Consider the following 24216-nt stretch of genomic DNA (forward strand, 5'->3'; position numbering starts at 1 on the left):
AAATGACGAAAAGTTCACGAATATATTGAAATTTCGTCTATACTATACTATACTATAACCTACCCGTTTCGCTCGGTTAGATCGCGGTTTACGGGCCTTCTGACGAAAAATTGCATTCATCACACGGTCCAAAAGTATTTTCTGACGAATGTGATTATACCAAGCCACATTCGTCAGAAAATACTCATGATGAATGCAATTTCCCGTCAGAAGGTTCGTCTAGGCCTCGCTTCGCTCGGTTAGATCGCGGTTTACCGGGCCTTGTGACGAAAATTAATATGTGATGATCAAATTTTATTCTACGTTAGAGAAATTTTATCCTGATAAAAATAAAAATTACCCTGCCGGTAGAGTAAAAATTACTGTACGGTAGGGTACAATTTACCAATCGTTCTAGAATTTTCGTTGTTATTTACATAAAAATTACTGGACTAGAAGGGTAAAATTTATTATGCGTCAGGATAAAATTTCTCTAACGTAGAATAAAATTTGATCATCATATATTAATTTTTACTAAATTTCGGGATAGAAATGAGGAATCGATGACTCATGATACACTTTCATAGACCGGTAGGGTAATTTTTATAAAAAATTTATCTCTGTACATATACTTACTGCGGAAGTTCCTTAAGGGAAACGGAATCCCTGCGTTTATATGAATCTTTAGAATTGTGTTTTCTCCTGCAATTATTTTTTATTCATTAAACTCCTTCAGTGACTCAACAATGCGATAATCGAGTCGATAAAGTAATTTCATAGATGGAAATTAATAATTGTAGGAGAAAACACAATTCTAAGATTTGATGTAGACAAAGGGGTTCCCTTAAGGGATTCCTTAAGGGATTCCCCTTAAGGGGAGACTACAATGAATTTTGAAAGTCGCGGGCTATTGGAGTGTGATCTCTCATGCATTAAAGATCGATCGATTATATATGTCTAAAAACAAATAATTAGTGCAGAACCATTAATTGTTTATTGCTCGTTTGCCCCATTTTGCAGACGCTTAAAATGTTAAAAGTAGTCCAGGGCCTCCAATTTTTGAGCTACAGATTCTTTTTTTTCAAAATTTTTGAAAAAATGTGTACAATAACAATTACACTGATAGAAACGATTAGTTATTATTAACGAATGGATTTCGATGGAGTCGTCTCTTTGGTCTCACTAAATGTTCATTCGTTAACTATTGACGAATATTCATTTGGTCATGTTCAACTCTACCATTCGTTAACAGTTAACGAATCTCGTGTGAAATAAATGAATCGGTCTATCAGTGTACGATTTAGTTTGTTACAATTCGAACTCCTGCACAGCTAATTCCGTTTTGTTTAATATAAAAATTTGCGCTATTCGTGTCAAATAGGCAGAAAAATTATCCTTCAAATATTTAAAATATATTCTCGATTCTTTCAAAAACATTTCTCGGGCAATTTCTGTCGCAATTTCTATCGTTAATAACATTAATTATTTATTTGTTATAAAGCTCCCTTATTTTTTGCTCCAGAGGGATTATCCCGTCTCGTTTCAGAATCTGGAAAATCCGGTGTTCCTAACGCATTATCAAACACCGTCTCCAGTACGAACTGAGCCATGAAAAAAATGTAATAGTTCCCAAAAAAATCATCATTGAGAAATTGATTCATATTGGAACGTCTTAAGACGTCCCGAATACATTTTTTAATGCGAAAAAAAATCCAAGACCCCATAAGCTATTTCCTAGCTGAATAAAACATAATAAACACCAGGAAATGAAATTTGTCTCGTCGAAAATGCTCAGTAGTCGTCGACGTGAATAGGAAAATGACCTGGGATGCAGGGGGGGGGGGCTAGCTGCCTCTAGGTATCTTTCTTTTCGAACGTAAACGATTCGTTACAATGGCTTGTACACACGGAAGAGCGTATCCAAGGCAACAATGCCCATCGCTGACGTGTTTATATAGCTGCGTGGCGGCTGTTGTGTGCCCCGTAAATGCTCCCACCAGGAATAGTAAAAAATAGTGAGAGAGGAGAAAAAAGTAAAGAGACCAAGTGTTGAAAATTTTTGGTCGTTTTTATATTCGTGTTTTCTTACCTAACCTTTGCCCCCCCCCTCGTGGAACCGTGTAATTTAGTTATAGATCGGTTTTTTCGTGATTCAGGGGAGGGGGCTTGCTACTGGGGCTTTATTTACATAGGAGCAATGATGGATGGGTAAATATGAGCTTTGTTTAGATCATGACTTTTATGGAGGTTTTTTCCTGTTGACGTGATTGTTCGGTGAGGGAGAATAGGGTTTTGGATTGATTTGCGTTGATTTTTCGATTTTTGGGGGATTTTTTGGAGATGCAAATAACGGAAATGATGGCTTTGCGAATATTTTTGGCAATTTAGAGAGGGATTATGTTGCTCTTATGGTGAAAACACTCGTAGTCTTGAATCTCGTCAGTTTTTCCAAACAGGGGACTTTTCCAAGACCCTTATGGGGTCTTGGTTTTTTTTTCGCATTAAAAAATGTATTCGGGACGTATTAAGACGTTCCAATATGAATCAATGCTATTCGTAATTCAGGGCAGGATTAGGTTCTTGTTATCTTACTGTTGGAAATTTTTGGAAATTTGATGGAAAATATGATAGTAATTCTCGTGAGAGTGACATTGAATCGGATTTAGGGGGAAAATGGTTATGAAATTTCACGTTTCAGGTAAAATGTAGAGAAATCCATGAGTTCTCAGTGTGAGATGGAAATTTCACAACTTGATTGAATTTTCAATGAAACATGAATATTCAGAAAAATAATGTCATGAATTTTCATTTTTTCCTGATTTTTCAGAATTTTCACGGAATAATTTAACTGAAAAATCAAGTATTTTATTGATTTTCAGATCATTTGAACCGAAAATTAATGGAACATTTGATTTTTCAATGTCAATATTTCCGAAAATTTCAATGGAAATTAAACACGATAAAAATTTCCAGGTTTTGACTCGGAAAATTCAGACGAAAATTTTTAATAGTGGAGCACCACTTGTAGCATTGAATCTCATCAGTTTCTCAAACAGGAAGATTCTTGCCATTTTCAGTCGATTTTTGTAATACCTAAAGGACGATATTGTTTATAATTTAGGGCAGGGTTACGTTCTTCTTCTCTTAGAACCCGCAGCATTGAAACTCATCAGTTTCTCAAACAAGAAGAATTGTCATCTTCTGAATGAAGTCTTTCAGTTCAACTGCAACTCATCATGGGGTAATTCTCACCGGCAGTGGAAAAGGATGCACCAGGCTTTTAAAGAAGACAGATAATTCTCAAACAATTAAGTGGGTCCAGTTATTTTTTGACCATTTTCAAACATTCAATGGCTGTTTCGCAGATTCTCAGTTTAACGCTGGCTTGAACCAATTTAATTCATAGGAATCTCGGGATTTTTTGTTCTTAATTCAGGACAGGAGAATGATTTTTTGCTCTTAAAACCCGTTGTAGTATGGAATCTCATCAGTCTCTCAAACAAGAAGATTCTTGGCATTTTCAGTTGATTTTTGTAATACCTAAAGCACGATATTGTTCTTAGTTTAAAACAGGACAATATTCTTTCCCTCTCAAAAGCACTCATAGCCTTCAATCTCATCAGTTTCTCAAACAAGAAGATTGTTGGCATCTTCAGTTGATTTTTGTAGTACCTAAAGGACGATATTGTTCTTAATTTAGGGCAGGATTATGTTCTTCTTCTCTTAGAACCCGCAGCATTGAAACTCATCAGTTTCTCAAACAAGAAGAATTGTCATCTTCTGAATGAAGTCTTTCAGTTCAACTGCAACTCATCATGGGGTAATTCTCACCGGCAGTGGAAAAGGATGCACCAGGCTTTTAAAGAAGACAGATAATTCTCAAACAATTAAGTGGGTCCAGTTATTTTTTGACCATTTTCAAACATTCAATGGCTGTTTCGCAGATTCTCAGTTTAACGCTGGCTTGAACCAATTTAATTCATAGGAATCTCGGGATTTTTTGTTCTTAATTCAGGACAGGAGAATGATTTTTTGCTCTTAGAACCAGTTGTAGTATAGAATCTCATTAGTCTCAAACAAGAAGATTCTTGGCATTTTCAGTTGATTTTTGTAATACCTAAAGCACGATATTGTTCTTAGTTTAAAATAGGACAATATTCTTTCCCTCTCAAAAGCACTCATAGCCTTCAATCTCATCAGTTTCTCAAACAAGAAGATTGTTGGCATCTTCAGTTGATTTTTGTAGTACCTAAAGGACGATATTGTTCTTAATTTAGGGCAGGATTATGTTCTTCTTCTCTTAGAACCCGCAGCATTGAAACTCATCAGTTTCTCAAACAAGAAGAATTGTCATCTTCTGAATGAAGTCTTTCAGTTCAACTGCAACTCATCATGGGGTAATTCTCACCGGCAGTGGAAAAGGATGCACCAGGCTTTTAAAGAATACAGATAATTCTCAAACAATTAAGTGGGTCCAGTTATTTTTTGACCATTTTCAAACATTCAATGGCTGTTTCGCAGATTCTCAGTTTAACGCTGGGTTTAACCAATTTAATTCATAAGCTTCTAAGCTCTAAGCCTGGATTTGTGGCTTAGTACTGATGGTATTTGCTACCACGCACCATCGTCAGTTTAACAGAGTTACCCACTGCCTCTCAAAAGGTATCCCACTCTGGTACTACAAGTACATTCAACCAGGTAAAATTACCTACGATGGCCCGGTGACACGACTCTGAACACTCATCTGGCTACTGGAGAACATTTCTCAATCGATGCACTCTCAATTAGGTATTCATGTCGTTTTTTTCTGCTCTCTTCTCTGTTTGACAAATGTTTGCAAGGGGATGGAGGGTGTCAGGTAGAGAAGGCGCGTGTGACCCCTGAAGGTTACGGAAGAGGCGTGGGGTATTACCCTCGGACCACCCCTGATGCGGAACCCACATTTATCCTCGCCCTTTTGGAATGTCGCTGTTCCGTCCTCCCTCCTCGTCACAAATTATTTGTGATATATATTTTTCTCCATGGGGTGGTTACGTTGCTTTGTCGGTACTAACTACCAGGGCGTGAATGTGGTATATGACTCGGTAATTGGCAAATTGATGAGGTGGAGTTACGGAGACAGGAGAGAATAGGGCTTTTGCTTCCGAATGGAAGCACTGTAATCGTTCAAATTTAAGTTTTGGATTTTTTGTGGTATGTCGACCCTTTATGATCCATAAAGTTCGAAATTGCAATTTTTAGACCGTATGTGGTGAAGTTTTCTTCAATTCGCTAATGAATGGATGGAATTGAACCTTTTTTTGTAGGTATTGTTAAGCCCTATCGATCGCCATTAATTAAAATTTAATTCATCGATTAGTTTTTTTACTTTTTGAATTTATTCGAAAATCATGTAATGATTTAATAAAAAATGTATAATAATGGTGGCTTAAAAAATTTGTTTGGATGTCCATTTGACCGAATTTGAAGATGAAGGCAGTAGCAATAATTGTTGTTTTGATTTATTCGGAAATTTTAAAAAATGTTGTATTTTTTAGAAATCAAAATTCCGGGGATATCTTTGAATATTATGCTTCAAATGAATTCAATCATAGCTTAAAATGTTTGTAAAATCAAATATTCCATTGATTTTTTGTGCGAATGATCTGGAAATTAATAAAATACTTGATTTTTCGATTCCATTATTCCGTGAAAATTCAGAAAAATTAGGAAAATTTAGAGAAAAATAAAAAATTCATGTAATTTTGTTTCTGAATGTTCGTGTTACATTGAAAATTTAATCAAGTTGTGACAATTCTATCTCACTCCTACTGAAAACTCATGAATTTCCGTGAATTCTACTTAAAACTTGAAATTTCGTTATCATTTTTTCCCAAAATCCGATTCAATGTTACTCTCACGAGATCTATTATAATATCTTCCATAAAATTTCAAAAAAAATTCCAACAGTGCACACCCATTTCCCATTAACAACCCCACATTTTCATTAAGAAAAAAAAATAATGCAAAAAAAATGAAAATAAATTTCGAAAAACCGAAAGTCACACCCAGAAAAATGATTTATTTCATTTAAATAAAGTTGATTTAAATTGTACCAAATCAATTTTTTTTCAAATTAAATAAACAATGTTATTCGAAGTTTTGTTTAAATCAAATGAATGTTTTATTACCATTAATAAAACTTTATTTGATCCGAATAAATTCGTTATCTATATCAAATAAATTTTTTCTTTGAACTAAAGAAATATTTATTTAAACCTAATAATTTATTATCGCTGTATCACGCTAATAAATTCGTAAAAGATTGAACGAAGAACATGCAATAATTATTAGGGGTTGTACATACATCACGTAAGACATTCAGGGGAAACAAATATTGTTGAAACACACTTTCGAAATTCTGTCACGAAATAAAAAAAATTGATTTTCTTAAAATAAGAAAACTATTTATTTGAAATAACTAAATAGTTTAGTCGATAAAAAAAATCACATGTTTAAAATAAATGATTTGTTTGCTTAATATAATTAAACCCTTTTTCTTGAAACGAGTAAACAAGTTTATTCATTTGTACCAAAAATATTCTCTCAATAAGAAACAAATTTCTAATAAAGATTTTTATTTGATTCAAAAGAACCATTTTTCTGTGTGCAATTTCTAAAAGCTCAATTTTTCATACAATTCAATATCTACATTACGTAAGACATTCAGGGGAAACAAATTTGTTGAAACACACTCGAAATTCTTTCACGAAATAAAAAAAATTGATTTTCTTAAAATAAGAAAACTATTTATTTGAAATAACTAAATAGTTTAGTCGATAAAAAAAATCACATGTTTAAAATAAATGATTTGTTTGCTTAATATAATTAAAGCCTTTTTCTTGAAACAAGTAAACAAGTTTATTCATTTGTACCAAAAATATTCTCTCAATGAGAAAAAAATTTCAAATAAAGATTTTTATTTGATTCAAAAGAACCATTTTTCTGTGTGCAATTTCTAAAAGCTCAATTTTTCATACAATTCAATATCTACATTACGTAAGACATTCAGGGGAAACAAATTTGTTGAAACACACTTTCGGAATTCTTTCACGAAATAAAAAAAATGATTTTCTTAAAATAAGAAAACTATTTATTTGAAATAACTAAATAGTTTAGTCGGTGAAAAAAATCACATTTAAAATAAATGATTTGTTTGCTTAATATAATTAAACCCTTTTTCTTGAAAGAAGTAAACAAGTTTATTCATTTGTACCAAATTGTACCAAATTCTCTCAATAAGGAAAAAATTTCAAATAAAGATTTTTATTTGCTTCAAAAGAACCATTTTTCTGCGTGCAATTTCTAAAAGCTCAATTTTCCATACAATTCAATATCTACAGTCTCAATAAACGTCATCTCATCGCGATCTCGATGCGCGTCGTCACCCCCCAGCCGCCATTCGATCCCCAACCACGCGAACATCAACCGACGATGAAAAACAAAAAACCGCCCATAACTCACGCAATTCTATTTTTATTAATTTTATTACTAATCTTCGGGATGCCAGCGCTCATCTATAATAAATGATAGGCATTGTTATGGCTGAATATGAAATACAGTTATATATTTACGAGTGGCGACTCTCGTCGCCGCCACTACCAGAAGGATGATAGTTTGGATATATCTCGTGAAGTCAGAATAAGGCAAAAGAAGGCTGGAGAGGTGCGCAAGGTCGTCCAGGATCGAGGTGAAAAGACCGTGTATAAACGAAAGAATAAAAGATGAAGAGCATACGTGTGTATGTATGGAGGAGAAACCGGGTGTAACCAAACGAATTTATAGAGGAGAAATTAGGAGGTTTATAGAAGCTGTGCACGGTAGCTGAACCGTAGATCATCATTAGACGCCCAACTGGGCTGCCAGGTAACGCCGAGAGGAGACACACCGCCTTTTGCCACTTTTATTTATTTATTTTTATTCTTTAATTTTATTTTTTTTCTCCAACTTATGCATCTGTAAAACTTGATATTCCCCACCTCCGGAGGCACTGTTTCGTTTATATTTTAATGTTGACGGTGGGCACAGTTTATAACGTAATATACGTACACTTTAGTCGTATTCTGAATTGCGGTCTATCATTGGTCGGGTTTATGGGCGTATGCCGGATTTTTATGCATTTTAATTATGTTAATAACGAAATTATTCGGCGGATTCAGGTATATCGGAGGATGAGTGATATCAAATGATAATTTGGGTACTGTTCCCCAGCTATTGTTACGAAGACTTGAAATCAAAACATATAAAACGTATAAATTGTTCGGTGAACATCAGATTTTTCCAATTTGAAAAAAAAAAAAAAACGTTATTATAGTAACTTCACAAGCGTAATTTTTGCAAATCAATTTCAATGTAATGTTCCAAATTTTTTTTTTGTGAATAATTGAAGGAAAGTGTTTGATTCGATTTTGATTTGATTTAACAACTATTTAGTTGAAATTCAGAAAAAGATTTTTCAATTTCATTCGACAACCCTATATATATATAAACATACATATACATAATATATATATATATATGTATATAATATATATATTATATACATATATATTATATATGTATGTATATGTATGTTTATATATATATAATATGTATATTTCACATCTATATAGATCACCGGTGAAATTGATAAATTCTGTCCTTTTATGAAGATCGATTATTTAAAAAAAATTGAAGATAATTAATTGAAAATGAAAAATTCTTTATAGATTCTTTTACTCTACTTCGCTATTCACTTCAATCATTATTCGAATTTTCTTTGATTCATTATCCATATTTATAAGGTATTGATGAGAAAATGAAATTCAATGAATTCCATTTCTTCATTTCAACAAATGAATAGATCAGCGTGCGCGAGAGCGCGCGCATAGATCTTGTAAATACAATTTGGGACTGTTTCACTATCTGAAATGAAAATTGTCTTGATTTCATAAGAAAAAAGCCGGTGAATTGTTTTCAACGTGAAAAATGCTGAAATTTATTTATGCACAACAGTCGGGAGAGGGCCTGTGGGTTGGAGAGGGACAAGGAGAGAGAGAAAGAGAGAGAGAGAGAGAGAGAGAGAGAGAGAGGGAGAGTTTGAAAGAGAAAAAGGAAGCAGCGATCATGAGGGGGAGCCGCTGGAAACTGTCCGCGGCAACAGAAAACGTTAAGGGCGGAGCCATGCACACTCGATCGTCATGGGAGGAATATTAACGCGCATGAGCAACGGACTCCACCTCCGCGAGTAACATCCACAATCCACCCCATCCGGTTTTCCACACATTGACCTCGAACGCACAAAATTCACATTTCTCATTGTCTCAATATTTCACTTCTCAATTCTTCAGATATTTTGTCTTTTTTGGGGGTTCGGGGGGAGATTTATTTGATTATTTGAAGGTTTACTTCGTTTTGGGGGGAAATGGGTTTTGATTACAGTGACAGACAGTTGGTGAAGATTTATTTTGCAAATAGCACCACCAATTATGCTCTTTTTCTCGTCACATGAGATATTCCTTTTTTCCATTAATTGTTTATAATCATTCTCATTGCAAAAACAATACGATCGGTGAGAATCATATGTTCCAATTTATCAGCTGTTAAATTTTCATGTTACAATTCACTATCGAAGTCATCGAAGTGGTAAAACGGTACAAGTCAATTTTGACTAGTGACCAGTTTTCAATGAATATCTCGGAATCTAAGGGAGATGGCAAAATTGATGTTAGAACCTTTTTTGTAAAGCCGATTGAGAGCTACAATAAATGTAATTACGAAAATTTCGCCATCTCCCTTAGATTCGGAAATATTCCTCAAAAACACAACTGGGAGGTAAATCAAACCGTTTTACCACTTCGCTACTGAATTGAAATTGTTTAAACTTTCGGAAACATTATTTTTCTGTACTGCTTCTCACGATTTATCGTTTGAGAACTGGTATTACATACTTCCCCAACTCGAAAACTTGAAAATCACTACAGAAAAATATTGTTCCTGGGCTGTTGCGATGGGGTTTTTTTACTCGTGTGGTTGGCCAAAAAACCCCATCGCCACAGGCCGGAAAAATACTATTCTCAGGCATGAAATCGACTTCTGGTAAAATTCTGAATATGAATAAATTTGTTACGATTCTGATCAAATGATTTTTATAGTGGAAAATTAATTGTTTAGAAATTATTCACAAAAAATGCTCGTAATTTTCCAAAATTGCGATTTGCAAATCACTTCATCAATCTTCATCCAAAAGTGAACTATCTAATTTTTTTACAGGGTTTTAAAACATTTTCTCACAGTTCAATATCGCCATTCAACTATTATAAACATTATCAATGAAAAAAATGGAGACAATCCTAAACAAAACGTACGTTTTCAGAGATTTTCAGATGTTTTGAGCTCATAAATCTCAAAATAAAGCATTTTATAGTGTAATTCTCCTTCCACTCCCATACAAATGTTCTTTACCCTTAATTATAATGAATAATTGTAAACATTGTCGTGCCCACGGGGTATTTATTATCTCCGGGTCCAATAAAAGCCTTCTAAATTCAAACCCAAATGACCATGAAACGAAATAAAAGCACTATCATTACACACTCAATACTTTACAAGGAATCGGCCTCCGCCCACATTAAATGTCTCAGTTATTCGAAAATTGTGACCACGCAAGGGATGGATTTACCATCCAGACGGAGTACCTCCGCCGGCGCCGGGCGTATTCCCCCATTTATAGACAAAACGAATCACCCCTGCGGTAATCCCTTGCACCTTCCCTCAATGAAAAACGAGTCTCCAATGTTTGGGGAAAATCAGTGATTTTTTGTTCTCAGTTTTAATACCAACCTCTCGGCCACTTGGCGAATGGTATATCAGTATTGAAGGGGTGAAACAGTGGCCGACACTGCGGCGCGCACTATCTTGTCGGTCTGAGTTCCCATTAACGAGGGCTTTAAATAGCTCCAGGGTGTACCTCTCGGTGCACCTCTCAGGTATTCGAAAAATATAGTTGTAGCCCCGACAACTTCCTACTGGAGCAGCTGATGCTACTGGAGTTCTTAACGTCTCCAGAAGTCTCAGCATCAGGGGCTCACAGCTCCGTCTTCCAACTTAAAAACCCTAACGGAAAATTACAATTGGAAGCCCTGGCGGATCTGTCGATTGTAGAATCGAGTTGATCAGTATATCGATTCGTATGCGAGTGTAGTTCGATTCAGATCTCAGATTATTGATGGAATCGAAGATGAATCAACTTCATAGGAAGTCGATAGCTAGTGAATTTCGAATGACAAAAATTTATTGCTCCAAAACTTGAACGACTCATGGGGTGGTCGATTATGAAAGACTCCTTACGGTCGGACCAGGATCGACTTGAAGAAAGTCGACCGTGACTCGATTGTCCGCATATTATTTTTTGGTGCAATAAATTTTTGTCATTCGAAATTCACTAGCTATCGACTTCCTATGAAGTCGATTCATCTTCGATTCCATCAATAATGTGAGATCTGAATCGAACTACACTCACATACGAATCGATATACTGATCAACTCGATTCTACAATCGACAGATCCGCCAGGGCTTCCAATTGTAATTTTCCGTTAGGGTTTTTAAGTTGGAAGACGGAGCTGTGAGCCCCTGATGCTGAGACTTCTGGAGACGTTAAGAACTCCAGTAGCATCAGCTGCTCCAGTAGGAAGTTGTCGGGGCTACAACTATATTTTTCGAATACCTGAGAGGTGCACCGAGAGGTACACCCTGGAGCTATTTAAAGCCCTCGTTAATGGGAACNAGGTTTAATCTCTCATCATGCTTCATAATTTTTGGTCTCAATTGGTCAACGAGAAATTTCTCCCACTCATCTGTTCTCATGCCATAACAGTTCTAGAATTTTTTCAACTTTAGATCAGATCTATCTTCCTTCTGTTCGATGAATCTTGATTTCGCTTCTTCTCTCTCTTCTTCTTCTCTTTCTCTTTCTACATCAAATGTAGAGATCAACTCAGATAATAATTATCAGGAAAAATAGGGGCGATTTATTATTTCCAATCTTACATTCGAATAAAGACACAAAACAAATCACACTCTCACAACAACCCTTAGTAACCATTCGAACCACATCATTCTCATTCTCATTCCAAGAGAGGGGAAGTGGATAGTTTAAATAACTCAATCGTAACAATATTGTAAAGCAAGGCTGCAAAATATGCACAGATGGACTGGTCACTGACACCTTGTAATGTTTACTCGTGGTTAGTTAATACCCAGAAGGGTGTTTTTCGGGGGACAATTGAGGTGTATCTTGAAATGCTGAAAACTCTTGGGATTTCCCTGGTTGTCAATGACCTCCGTTAGGATCATCATTCGTCGGGAGGCTTAAACGATGAGCGCCGGAGAGCAATGGCGGAAAGGGGGAATGCCCCCCCACCCCCACTCTTGAGAAGACAATGGACATTCGGGGAAGAGGAGGCCGTTGGAGCCTACTGGGTCTTAATAGGAATACCTGTCTCTGATGGACATCTTTATGAACTTCTTTTTTTTAGAGTTTTTTTCGGTTGTTTTTCTCTCGGGAGAGCTGGATGAAAATTACCGGGAAACTTGGGCCCATTTTACTGCAGGAGAGGTAATCGTGGAGGGAAGGGTAATTCGATGACAAAATTACCTGTTTGTGGAGGATATTTTATGATTCGTTAATGGAAAAAAAATATACAAATGAAATGAAGTCAGTAGCGAAGTGGTAAGATGGTTTAAGTCGACTCATCTCCCAGTTGAGTTTTTGGGGAATATTTCCGAATCTAAGGGAGATAGCGAAATTTTCGTAATTACATTTGTTGGAGCGCTCAATCGGCTCTACAAAAAAGGTTATGACAATAATTTTGCTATCTCCCTTAGATTCCGAGATATTCATTGAAAACTGGAAAATAGTCAAAATCGACTCAAGCCGTTTTACCACTTCGCTACTGAATTCATTATTATCTATCAAAATATGATAATGATTTTTGTGTTTGTGACTTTAGTATTTCCTTAATATGGCATTGTGCCTTTGCTACGTAAACTTTGAGGGCTCAGGTGGTATAGAAGTTATAATCGTTCGATAATATGTATTTTTGCCACAATAAAAACAAACGTCGTTAACTATATTGAAAAATTTAGACGAAAAATGTATTGAAATTATCACGCAATTTATGATTGTATGTAAAATAAACGTATAAGGAATATTAACTGAACAAAATTAACTCAATGTAATGCCTATATAAGCATATATTTTCTATTTTCTATAGCTGTGTAAACCGTCAGGTTTTGTGCTGAATAAAAAAAAACGTCAATAAAAAAAAATTTCACAAAATTTTCTTCTCCAGAAAAAATGGGATAATTAGGAATTAAGGATTATAACAACTTCTCCCATAACTCGTCCAATTACAATCCAATAGCTTTGACATGCACATGTATAGATAAACAAAATGCCATTCTAGACGAATTTAGCTATATCTCCCTCAATTTGAGCCTCATCCGCCATAAGCGGATCGACTGGCCTTTTAATGTCCCGTGTGGTTGTTATATATACATATGGGATATATGTGCCTCCTGAGCGTTGCGCACTCGACGCTAGTGCACGAGAGAAGCCTATAACAAACATTATCCGCCATAATGCCATCGTGTAAACATATCTACTCACGTGTTTCTAGATCCACAATCCTTCACTTTCAGGCATCCGCTTGAACCCCGATGAAAATAAAAAAATTAGTACCTATTATAGCCTTTGCTCTTCTCTAGCCTCCCCCCCCCCCCCCCGAGCCTCACCCCTCAAACAAAGCAGGGGATGAACCGAGTTCAAATAAAATAGGAGACCCATTTCACACAGGAAAATGAATAATGTGAAGAGTTTGGTTAACCGTTTAGCGAGAATGTTAAGTTTCCGACGGGATAATCCGCCCAGAAGTTCCCCATCGGGCTCCACTTCCGCTTGTAGCACGCGCCGTATTTTATATTTCTTCTACAATACAGGGAGCCAAACTACTTCGTGTGTATTATAAAGTTATTATTTCTTTTATGAGCGTTATGAATATTTTGAAACGTTTCTCTGGGTGGGTTTAATGGAATTTCAATTTTGGATGAAGGATTGAAAATATAAGTCAATAAAAGAATATATGAAAATTAAAAACCATTTGATTAGTTTTTTTTGTATGTTACTAATACAATAAAGAATTTGGTATTTTATGGAAACATAGGGATTGAAGAGTCAAAAGAAATTATTTCCTGTGAGTTAAACAATAAACAAAAATAGCCAAGAAGGAAATCGTTAAATTGCAATAGTTTTTTTATTTTCATTATAAAGTTATTATTTTTGTTATGAGCATTATGAATATTTTGAAACGTTTCTCTGGGTGGGTTTAATGGAATTTCAATTTTGAATGAAGGATTGAAAATATAAGTCAATAAAAGAATATATGAAAATTAAAAACCATTTGATTAGTTTTTTTTGTATGTTACTAATACAATAAAGAATTTGGTATTTTATGGAAACATAGGGATTGAAGAGTCAAAAGAAATTATTTCCTGTGAGTTAAACAATAAACAAAAATAGCCAAGAAGGAAATCCTTAAATTGCAATAGTTTTTTTATTTTCATTATAAAGTTATTATTTTTGTTATGAGCATTATGAATATTTTGAAACGTTTCTCTCGGTGGGTTTAATGGAATTTCAATTTTGGATGAAGGATTGAAAATATAAGTCAATAAAAGAATATATAAAAATTAAAAATCATTTGATTATTTTATTTTTGTATGTTAATAATACAATAAAGAATTTGTTATTTTATAGAAATATAGGGATTGAAGAGTCAAAAAAAATAATTTCCTGTGAATTAAACAATAAACAAAAATAGCCAAGAAGGAAATCGTTAAATTGCAATAGTTTTTTTATTTTCATTATAATGTTATTATTTCATTTGTGAGAATGTTAAGTTTCCGACGGGATAACCGCCCAGAAATTCCCCATCGGGCTCCACTTCCACTTGTAGCACGCGCCGTATTTTATATTTCTTCTACAATACAAGGAGCCAAACTACTTCGTGTATATTATAAAGTTATTATTTCTTTTATGAAAAATTGAAAATATAAGTTAACAAAAAAATGTGTAAACATTGAAAACAATTAGATTCATTTTCTTTGTGTATTCATGGTATTATAAATCATTTGATATCTCATGGAAATATAGGAATAAAAAAGCTGAAAAAAATTTGTGAATTAAAGAAAAACAAAAATTGCCAAGAAGGACCTTTTTTATTTACATTATAATGTTATTATTTCTGTTACGAGCGTTATGAGTATTTTAAAAGTTTTCTCTCGGGGATTTTAATAGAATTTCATTTTTGGATAAAGAATTGAAAATATAAGTGACTAAAAGAATATATGAAAATTGGAAATTATTTCGTTAGTTTTTTTTATATATTGGTAATACAATAAAGAATTTGTTATTTTATGGAAACATAGAGATAGAAGAGTTAACAAAATTTTTATATCCTGTGAGGTAAAAAAAAAAAATTTTCACCAAGGAAATCGATAAATTGCGATAATTTTTTTTATTTACATTATAATGTTATTATTTCATTTGTGAGAATATTAAGTTTCCGACGGGATAATAATTCATCCAGAAGTTCCCCATGGGGCTCCACTTCCTCTTGTAGCACGCGTCTGATTTTATAGTTCTTCTACGACACAGAGCTATACTACTTCATGTACGTTATAAAGTTATTATTCATTTTACGAGCGTTATAAATATTTCAAAACTTTTCTTTGGATTGAAAATATAAATAAATAAATAAATGTATAAAAATTGAAAGCAATTTGATTAATGTTCTTCTGTATTCGTGATATAATAAATCATTTCATGGAAAAATAGGGATAGAAGAGTTAAAAACAATATTTTATATCCTGTGAATTAAAAAAATAGGAATAAATTAAATTGATAAATTATGATCGTTTTTTAAATTTGCATTATAAAATTTATGAGCGTTATGAATATTTCAAAACTTTTCTCCAGGTGATTTTATTAAAATTTTGATGTTGGATGAAGGATTGAAAATGTACATATTTTTTTTATTATTTTTTATTCTCATCGGTGAAATATATAAATGAATTTGAAAAACGTATAAAAAATTCAAAAACACTTGAATTCATTCTTTTATATATTCATAATATAATCAGTCGTTTGTTACTCCACGAAAAAAAATGGAGTAGAAGAGTCAATAAATATTTTACATCCTGTGAATTAAAAAAAATAAAAATCACGAAAAAGGGATTCGATAAATTGTGATATTTTTTTTATTTTACACATTATAAAATTCCTGTTTTTTCATGAGCGCTACGAATATTTCACAACTTTTCCCCATGCAACTTTAACAAAATATCAGATGGACAATCGAAAAAAAAATCCTCTTTGTTATCTCCAATTTGAACAAAAAAAAATTTGAAAACAATCGATACTGATTCATCATTCTATCTGAAAACAAAAAATAATTTGCTATTTCATAAAAAGATGGGAAGGGAGTAAACAATTCTCATTGTTTATATATGAAAAATATAAAGTACAATAAAATAAAAAATATAAGAGAAACACAAGAGTAAAAAAAACCTTTAACATCTTGTGAAATTTAGGAGCAAGAATTAAGGAGGAGTCGATCGATAAATCATGTTGGACATTTTTAATTATTCTAATTTGTATTGTAAAATTTATTGGAACCGATAGGCCCTATTGCGGTTGCTCTAGCCATTCATACGATCTATCCCCACTTCCTCCGCCAAAGATCCCAGTGAAGGCCCCTTTTTCCCTCAAAATTCCCCCCACCCCCGATGGATTTTTTGGAAGGGACCTCTAGGGCCTGGAAAACTATTAAGGTGAGGGTACACGGGGTGGGGGTAGCCAGGAGTTTGACCGAGTCTGTTCTCATCTGTTCCATTAGTCGTATTCCGTTTCGGGTCGAGAGTGCTTTCCCGTCGCTCGATTAACAAATGATATATCGTTTGTTGTGAAATATTCAGTGGCAGGATTGCAGTCGTGCTGTGTGGTTGAATAGTGTGAATTATTACGAGATTGGGAATTGTGATTGTGGATATCGTTGGATGATGATTCAATTTTTAACGTAAATTGGTGAGTTTCGGTGTGAAGACGTTTCAAAATTCTTCGATACGAACTATTTAGCGAATGGAAATTTTTTTATTTCGTCATGAGAAGATGAACACAGTTGAATAGTGAAGTGATTAAATGGGATAATTCAACTTGTCTTCAGAGATTTTAAGGTATATTTCTAAAAAAAAAGGTTTTCTTACGATTGTCCCCATGTTTTTCGTAGATAATGTTTATAATATTCTCTGGATATTGAAAAAGATTTTAACTAGCTGTACTACACAGTTTTGGAGATAGTAAATAATGAAATGCGGGCTTTTAGCACGCGATTTTTCCATGTTATGAGAAAACGCTTCTTATAATGTTCTTAAAAAACGAATCCTTGGTAGATTCGTCCATTTCCAAAAAATTGAAATGTTGTGAAATCATTTTTTATTTAATTCAAATAATTGATTAACAAATAATTTTTTGTTTGATTCGAACAGTTATTATCGCCTTCATCAACAATATATGAGGATAGAAAACCGCAATCATTCAGTCATTTAAATTTTTTCCGGCAATTCATAGGGACTAACTTTTGGGTGGTATTGTATTGGGATACCTTAAGGTTTATCCCTAGAAAACACGTTTTTCTTAAGATTCTCCCCATAATTTTCATGGATAATGTTTATAATATGCCCCAGATGTAGAAAAAAATTCTAATCTGCTGTACTGCACAGTTTAGGAGATAATAAATAATGAACTGCGGGCTTCTAACACGCGAGGCACAGACCAACGGGGGTTATGGGTCCGCCCAACTCGACTTTTCCATCTTAAGAGAAGACGGTACTTACGACGTTCTCCAAAAACGAATCCTTTGTAGATTGATAAATTCCGAATATAGTGAATTTTTTATCAAATTTTATAGTACATAGTTTTTGCGATGTTCAACACTAAAAAATAAAAAGTTCGGGAAATCATTTCTTATTTGATTCAAATAATTAATTAACAAATAATTTGTTATTTGATTAAAACAGTCATTATCGCCCTCATCAACAATATATGAGGATAGAAAACCTCAATAACTTATGACAATGCAATAAATTGAGTCATTAAAATTTTTTCAGGAAATTCATAGGGACTAACTTTTGGGTGGTATTGTATTGGGATACCTTAAGGTTTATCCCTGGAAAACACGTTTTTCTTAAGATTGTCCCCATAATTTTCATGGATAATGTTTATAATATGCCCCAGATGTAAAAAAAAATTCTAATCTGCTGTACTACACAGTTTAGGAGATAATAAGTAGTGAACTGCGGGCTTCTAACACGCGAGGCACAGGCCAACGGGGGTTATGGGTCCGCCCAACTCGACTTTTCCATCTTATGAGAAAACGGTTCTTACGGCGTTCTTCAAAAACGAATCCTTGGTAGATTGATAATTTCCGAATATAGTGAATTTTTTATCAAATTTTATAGTAGATAGTTTTTGCGAAGTTCAACACTAAAAAATAAAAATTTCTGGAAATCATTTCTTATCCGATTCAAACAGTTATTGTTGCGTTTATCAATAACATATGGGGATAGAAAATCTCATTAACTTACGAGTTAATTATGTAATAACGGAATTCGTAAATTGAATAATTTTAATAATGCAATAAATTAATCAAGTTATTTAGACTTTCCGGTAAAACATCGAGACTAACTTTTGGGTGGTATTGTCTTACCATATACCTTAAGGTTCATCCCTAGAAAACGAGTTTCTCTTAAGATCGTCCCCATAATTTTCATGGGTAATGTTTATAATATTCCCCAGATATTGAAAAAAATTCTCACTAGCTGTTCCACACAGTTTGGGAGATGATAAATAATGAAGTACAGGCTGCTAGCACGCGAGGCTGATGCCAAACGGGAGTTATAAGTGCCTTCGAAGTAGATTGATAAATTCCAAATATGGTGAATTTTTTGTAAAATTTTGGCACCTAGTTTTTGCGATATTGAAATCCTAAAATAGAAATCGCGTGAAACTATTTATTTATTTGATTCAAACCATTAATTTATTAACAAACATTTCTTAATTATAAACATATTTCTCAATTTATTGAAACAGTTATTGTTGCCTGCATCAACAATGTATGAGAATAGAAAACCTCAATAATTTATGAGAATGCAATAAATTAAGTCATTTAGATTTTATTCCGGAAATCCATAGGGATTAACTTTTGGGTGGTATTGTCTTGGGATATTCCTTAAGGATGTTTTGAGTCTTTCAAAAGTATGGAATTGAGACTTTTGGAAGTCTTAAGTTGAGCCTTTCAGAATTCCCCTTGAAGAAAAATTTCTGGTTAAAAGTCTTAACTTGAATCATTCCCTAGTAGAAATTCTGAACGGCAGGGCGACATTCGTATATTGGGCGCGCTAGCGGGGACGTTCCCGCCATTAGCCACACGTATGCTACGCGAGAGTCGCCTCTGGAAAGTCCGGGCGACGGCGCTCGGACATTTGATTTCTACTAGGGTTTAAAACTATTAACTTGAGTCTATGAAAGTCTCAAATTAAGGCCTTTCCAAAGTCTGAAATTGAGATTTGAAGGGTTCACTTGAGACATTTGAAAATCTCAATTTGAAATTTTCGGAACTTTCAAACTGAGATCATAAATCTCCAGATAAAGCTTGTTTTTTAAATGTAATTCTTCTTCTACGTCACCGCAAATTGTCTTTACTTTTGGCAGAAACAAATGGAAATTTTATGAAATCATTTTTTATTCGATTCAAACATTTAATGTTATCTTCATCAACAACACATGCGGATAGAAAAACTCAATAACTGATGAGAATTCAATGAGTTATAATAAGTCATTTAACATTTTTTCTGGAAATACATGGGGACTAATTTTTGAATGGTATTGTCTTGGGACATACCTTAAGGGGAAACAGAACCCCTGTCTATATGAATTTTTAGAATTGTTTTCTCCTACAATTATTACTTTATATCTATGAAATTACTTTATCGACTCGATCATTGCATTGTTGAGTCAATGAAGTAGTTTGATAAATAAAACATAATAATTGCAGGAGAAAACACAGTTCTAAAAGTTGATATAAACACAGGGGTTCCGTTTCACTTTAATAGATATTTCTGAGTCTAAAAGAGATGGCGCAATTTTCAGAGAAGAGGGACTTTAACTGAATCTTCTTTAACCCTAGATTGGTCACTATATGAGGAAAAGGTCGCAGCATTAATTACTATTGACTGACCAGAAAAATGAAAAAACAATTGACTTTTTCAATTGAAGTGCCCAACACATTATAGTAATTTTAGAATAACATAATTCCGAAAATTCCGAAAGAAAATAAATTCTTTCCAACAGAAGAATTTTCTTTCCCCACGTTAAGGATGTTCTACACCCTTTCTGCCAAAATTCACGTTTTTTTAATTTTTCTGGCAAACTTATGATGGAATTGACGTGAAAAAATATAACGTTTTTGCGTTTTGTCATTATTTAATGACTGACGAAATTTTAAGGTGGTGCGAACATTTTCCTGCGTTTTCTCTACACTTTTAAAAAGAATCACAAAACTGTAGAAAAAACGCATGAAAATTATCGCACCACTACGCAACTTCGTGAGCCATTAAAGAATGACAAACCACAAAATCGTTATATTTTTTCACGTCACTCCCATCGATAATTTGCCAGAAAAATGAAAACAACGTCAATTTTGGTTAAAAGGGTGTCGAACATCCTTAAATGAAATCGCTCGTCACGCAACGTTGCCGGAACCTCGCTAAACGCACGAGGGCAATGTAGAGTAAATTCGGCAACGTCAAACTCTAAATAACACGGCGCCACTTTCACGCGCACGGTGACCAGACTAGGGTTAATCGTTAATATCTCCTGAACAAACGATGCGATTTGGGCGAGTCACCTCTCATTTTAAAGCTTGAAAAGGCACCTTGAAATCGAAATAAAAGTTGGAGAATTTCACTCTGCCGTTTCTGAGGTATCGCCGATTGAAGATCCTCCGTCTTATCCCACTCTTAATTTTTTTATTGCGGAAGAAGATGAAGGAGTTTGTCGCAGTAAAAATGTTTACAAAAATTAACGAATGAATGTCTGTCAATAGGTGGAGGACTACGTGGAGCGTGTGCAACCGAGACCACTTCCGAAATCATCCCGTGATACTGGTGATAAAATCCGAGAGAGAATAACTCCTCTGGATACGAAAAAGACGGAATTGTCGACAGGCTCGCGCGACGAACAGTACTGGTGGTGTGAGAATTACGTGGGTAACGATTGTCAGAGAGATAAGGGTGCAGCGGTGGCGGGTGAACTGGCTTGCCTCGCGACCTACATGGCTGGGTATCTGAAGGCGGCGGGCGCAACTTGCGCCCCAACCGGAAGTACCCAATATCATCCCCATGGTCATCCAGCCATGGGCGTTGGTACACATCCACATCCGCATTCCCATGGTCATCCTGGTGGACCGCATCCTGGTTTACCGTCGCCATTTGCACTTGCTACACATGGACATCCTCATGGGCATCCACTCGATCATGGACTCGGTGCATTTCCACAAGGTATGTCATTTTGGAGATTTTTTATTTAGGGATTGAGGGGTTTTGGTAGTCGTCGTTAGTGATGCCGCGAGAGACTTTACGAGACATCACGAGACAATACTTTGGGTGGATTGTCGCGGTCTGTGAACGCGGAAATTTTTGGTCTCGTCTCAGTCTCGAAATACGCAGTATCGACTTCTGTCGTAATGACTACGAGTCAATTTATCTCACCTCGGTTTCCAGTTTTTTGCGTTTTTTATATATGTAGAAAATGGAGACGAGACAAAGCGAGACAAAACCCGAGATTTTACGTTGAAAATACGAAAAACTTGAGACCGAGGTGAAATAAATTGAATTGGTGTTATCACGAGAGGAGTCGGTACTGCCTATTTCGAGATTGAGACGAGACTAAAGATTTCCATGTTCGTTGAGACCGAGACCGTCTCTCCAAAGTATTGTCTCGTAAAGTCTCTCGCGGCATCATTAGTCGTCGTATTTTGACGGTTCGGTAGCGAAGCGGCAAAGGAAATGCTTTTCTACTTTTGTAGTCGAACATCAGAGATTTCTTTTGAACCCTACTCAAACCTAAGTTTCCGGACAGTTTACAATGATTTTATTGTTTAAACTTTGAAGGTCTCAATTTGAATCTCAATATTGAACCGTTAGAAAACATTTTAAGAATCTGAAAAAAAAATTGGAAAGTTTACTTTTAGAGGAAGATTGACGAAATATTTTGAAAATTGCAATTTTTGAAAATTACGACCGTTTCCTATAAATAATTCACAAACAATCAATTTTTTACCATAAAAATAATTTGTTCGGAATCGTATCAAATTTATTCATATTCAGAATTTCACAAAAAATCCATTTTATGCCTAAAAAATTAGATTTGCGAAAATTTAAATAATTTGTATTATTGATTTATAAACAACAAATGTTTAAAAAATAATAAGGCTGTGCAAAATGTAATTTGCATGATTTTTGTTAAATTTTTCTCACACAATATAATTGACAAATTCGATTATTGAAAATGGTTGAATCTCTGTAGTCTGTGCCTAACTGTAAAAGACTCTTCGATATCCTTAAGGATATTCAAGTATTTTGCAATTTTTTTCCTGCGAAATACTTTTCTGCTTTTGTAGTTGAAGATCAAAGCTTTTTTTAGCGCTACCTTTCACCCTAAGTTTTTAGATATTTTACAATGATTTTTTTTATAAAAAATTTCCAGGTCTGAATTTGAATCTTGATATTGAATTGGTAGAACCCATTTTAAGAATGTGAAAAAAAATCAGAAAGTTTACTTTCAGAGGAAGATTGACGAAATATTTTGAAAATTGCAATTTTTGAAAATTACGACCGTTTCCTATAAATAATTCACAAACAATCAATTTTTTACCATAAAAATAATTTGTTCGGAATCGTATCAAATTTATTCATATTCAGAATTTCACAAAAAATCCATTATATGCCTACAAAAATAAGATTCCCGAATGTTTAAAAAAATAATAAGTCTGTGCTATGAATTTCTTATTTCATTCAAACAGTTATTGTTGCCTGCATCGACAACACATGAGAATAGAAAAACTCAATAACTTGTGAGAATGAAATAAATTAACTTATTTACAGTTTTTTCCGCAAATCTCCGTGCACGATTGCTAAATTTCTTCCGCAATTGTTCCCCTCTCCTTTCAGCAATTCCGTAATTCTTCCAACTAACTATACATTCGTAACTTCCCCACGTCCTCATCATCGATTATCATACAAATCAATGCATCGACTGAAGCCCCACGCACGGTTAGTTCCATGGCTTCTCGACCCAGACAAATTTTCACGTACTCGGATATTTTCCCTCCAGCCCCGAGCGAAAATAACATCAATCCGGCAAAAAAAAAAAAAATAGAATTGTGGGCTAATTATTACGAATTTTTACATTGCCTCGGATGCTGGCTGGAGTAGAAACGTTATAACACGGGGCGTATATTCACGCTGAGGGGAGGGCTTTGCGTGGGGGGGTTGTGAGAGGTATACGAGAGGAGAAGGAAAGACAGATAGAGTAAGCCGCTTATCAGGGTGGCGGCAGGCCGTGCGGGACCAACCAACGCTTATCGCCCAGAGAGTTTCCATGGAAACGCGGGACGATCCAGCATTCCCTCTCTGAGAGTAGTCTCCCCTCAGTCCCTGTCTTTCCTCTTCTTTTATAGTCGTCATATACCCGGTTTCTACGCATGGTAGCCACTTTTAAAGGTCCGAAATAGCATCCATCTTGCCATTGAGGGAACAAAAAAAGATATTCGGAGATGAAAAATGAGTTTATGTAGTCGTGGATTTTTTTTTGGTTTTTGAAGTTGAGTTGATTGAAGATTCTGAGGGGTGTTGGTGATAACTCGGGGAAATTTCATTCGATAGTTCGGAAAAAATAACCAATTTGCCCCGGGGGTGTGGAAAATGCAGATGATTTCATTTGGGTACATTCATTCATGGTTTAAGGATGGACTACACTGTTAGAAAATTTGAACTGAAGTTTCCAGGCTTTAGTCTTGAAATATGAAACATGTGACGGTTTC

General features: G+C 34.6%; 1 protein-coding gene across 1 annotated transcript in view; it reads left to right on the top strand.

The window, feature by feature from the left end:
• Positions 1-24216, top strand: part of LOC107037638 (homeobox protein OTX1 B) — a 74736-nt gene that overhangs the window by 27189 nt on the left and 23331 nt on the right. Inside the window, exon 3 of the mRNA XM_015256283.1 lies at positions 21220-21673. Within this exon, the coding sequence (XP_015111769.1) occupies positions 21220-21673 (454 nt within the window). The remainder of the gene's footprint in view (positions 1-21219; positions 21674-24216) is intronic.

The sequence above is a fragment of the Diachasma alloeum genome, unplaced genomic scaffold (genome assembly GCF_001412515.2).
Source record: "Diachasma alloeum isolate Michigan unplaced genomic scaffold, Dall2.0 Dall_scaffold_00269, whole genome shotgun sequence".
Taxonomy (NCBI): Eukaryota; Metazoa; Arthropoda; class Insecta; order Hymenoptera; family Braconidae; genus Diachasma; species Diachasma alloeum.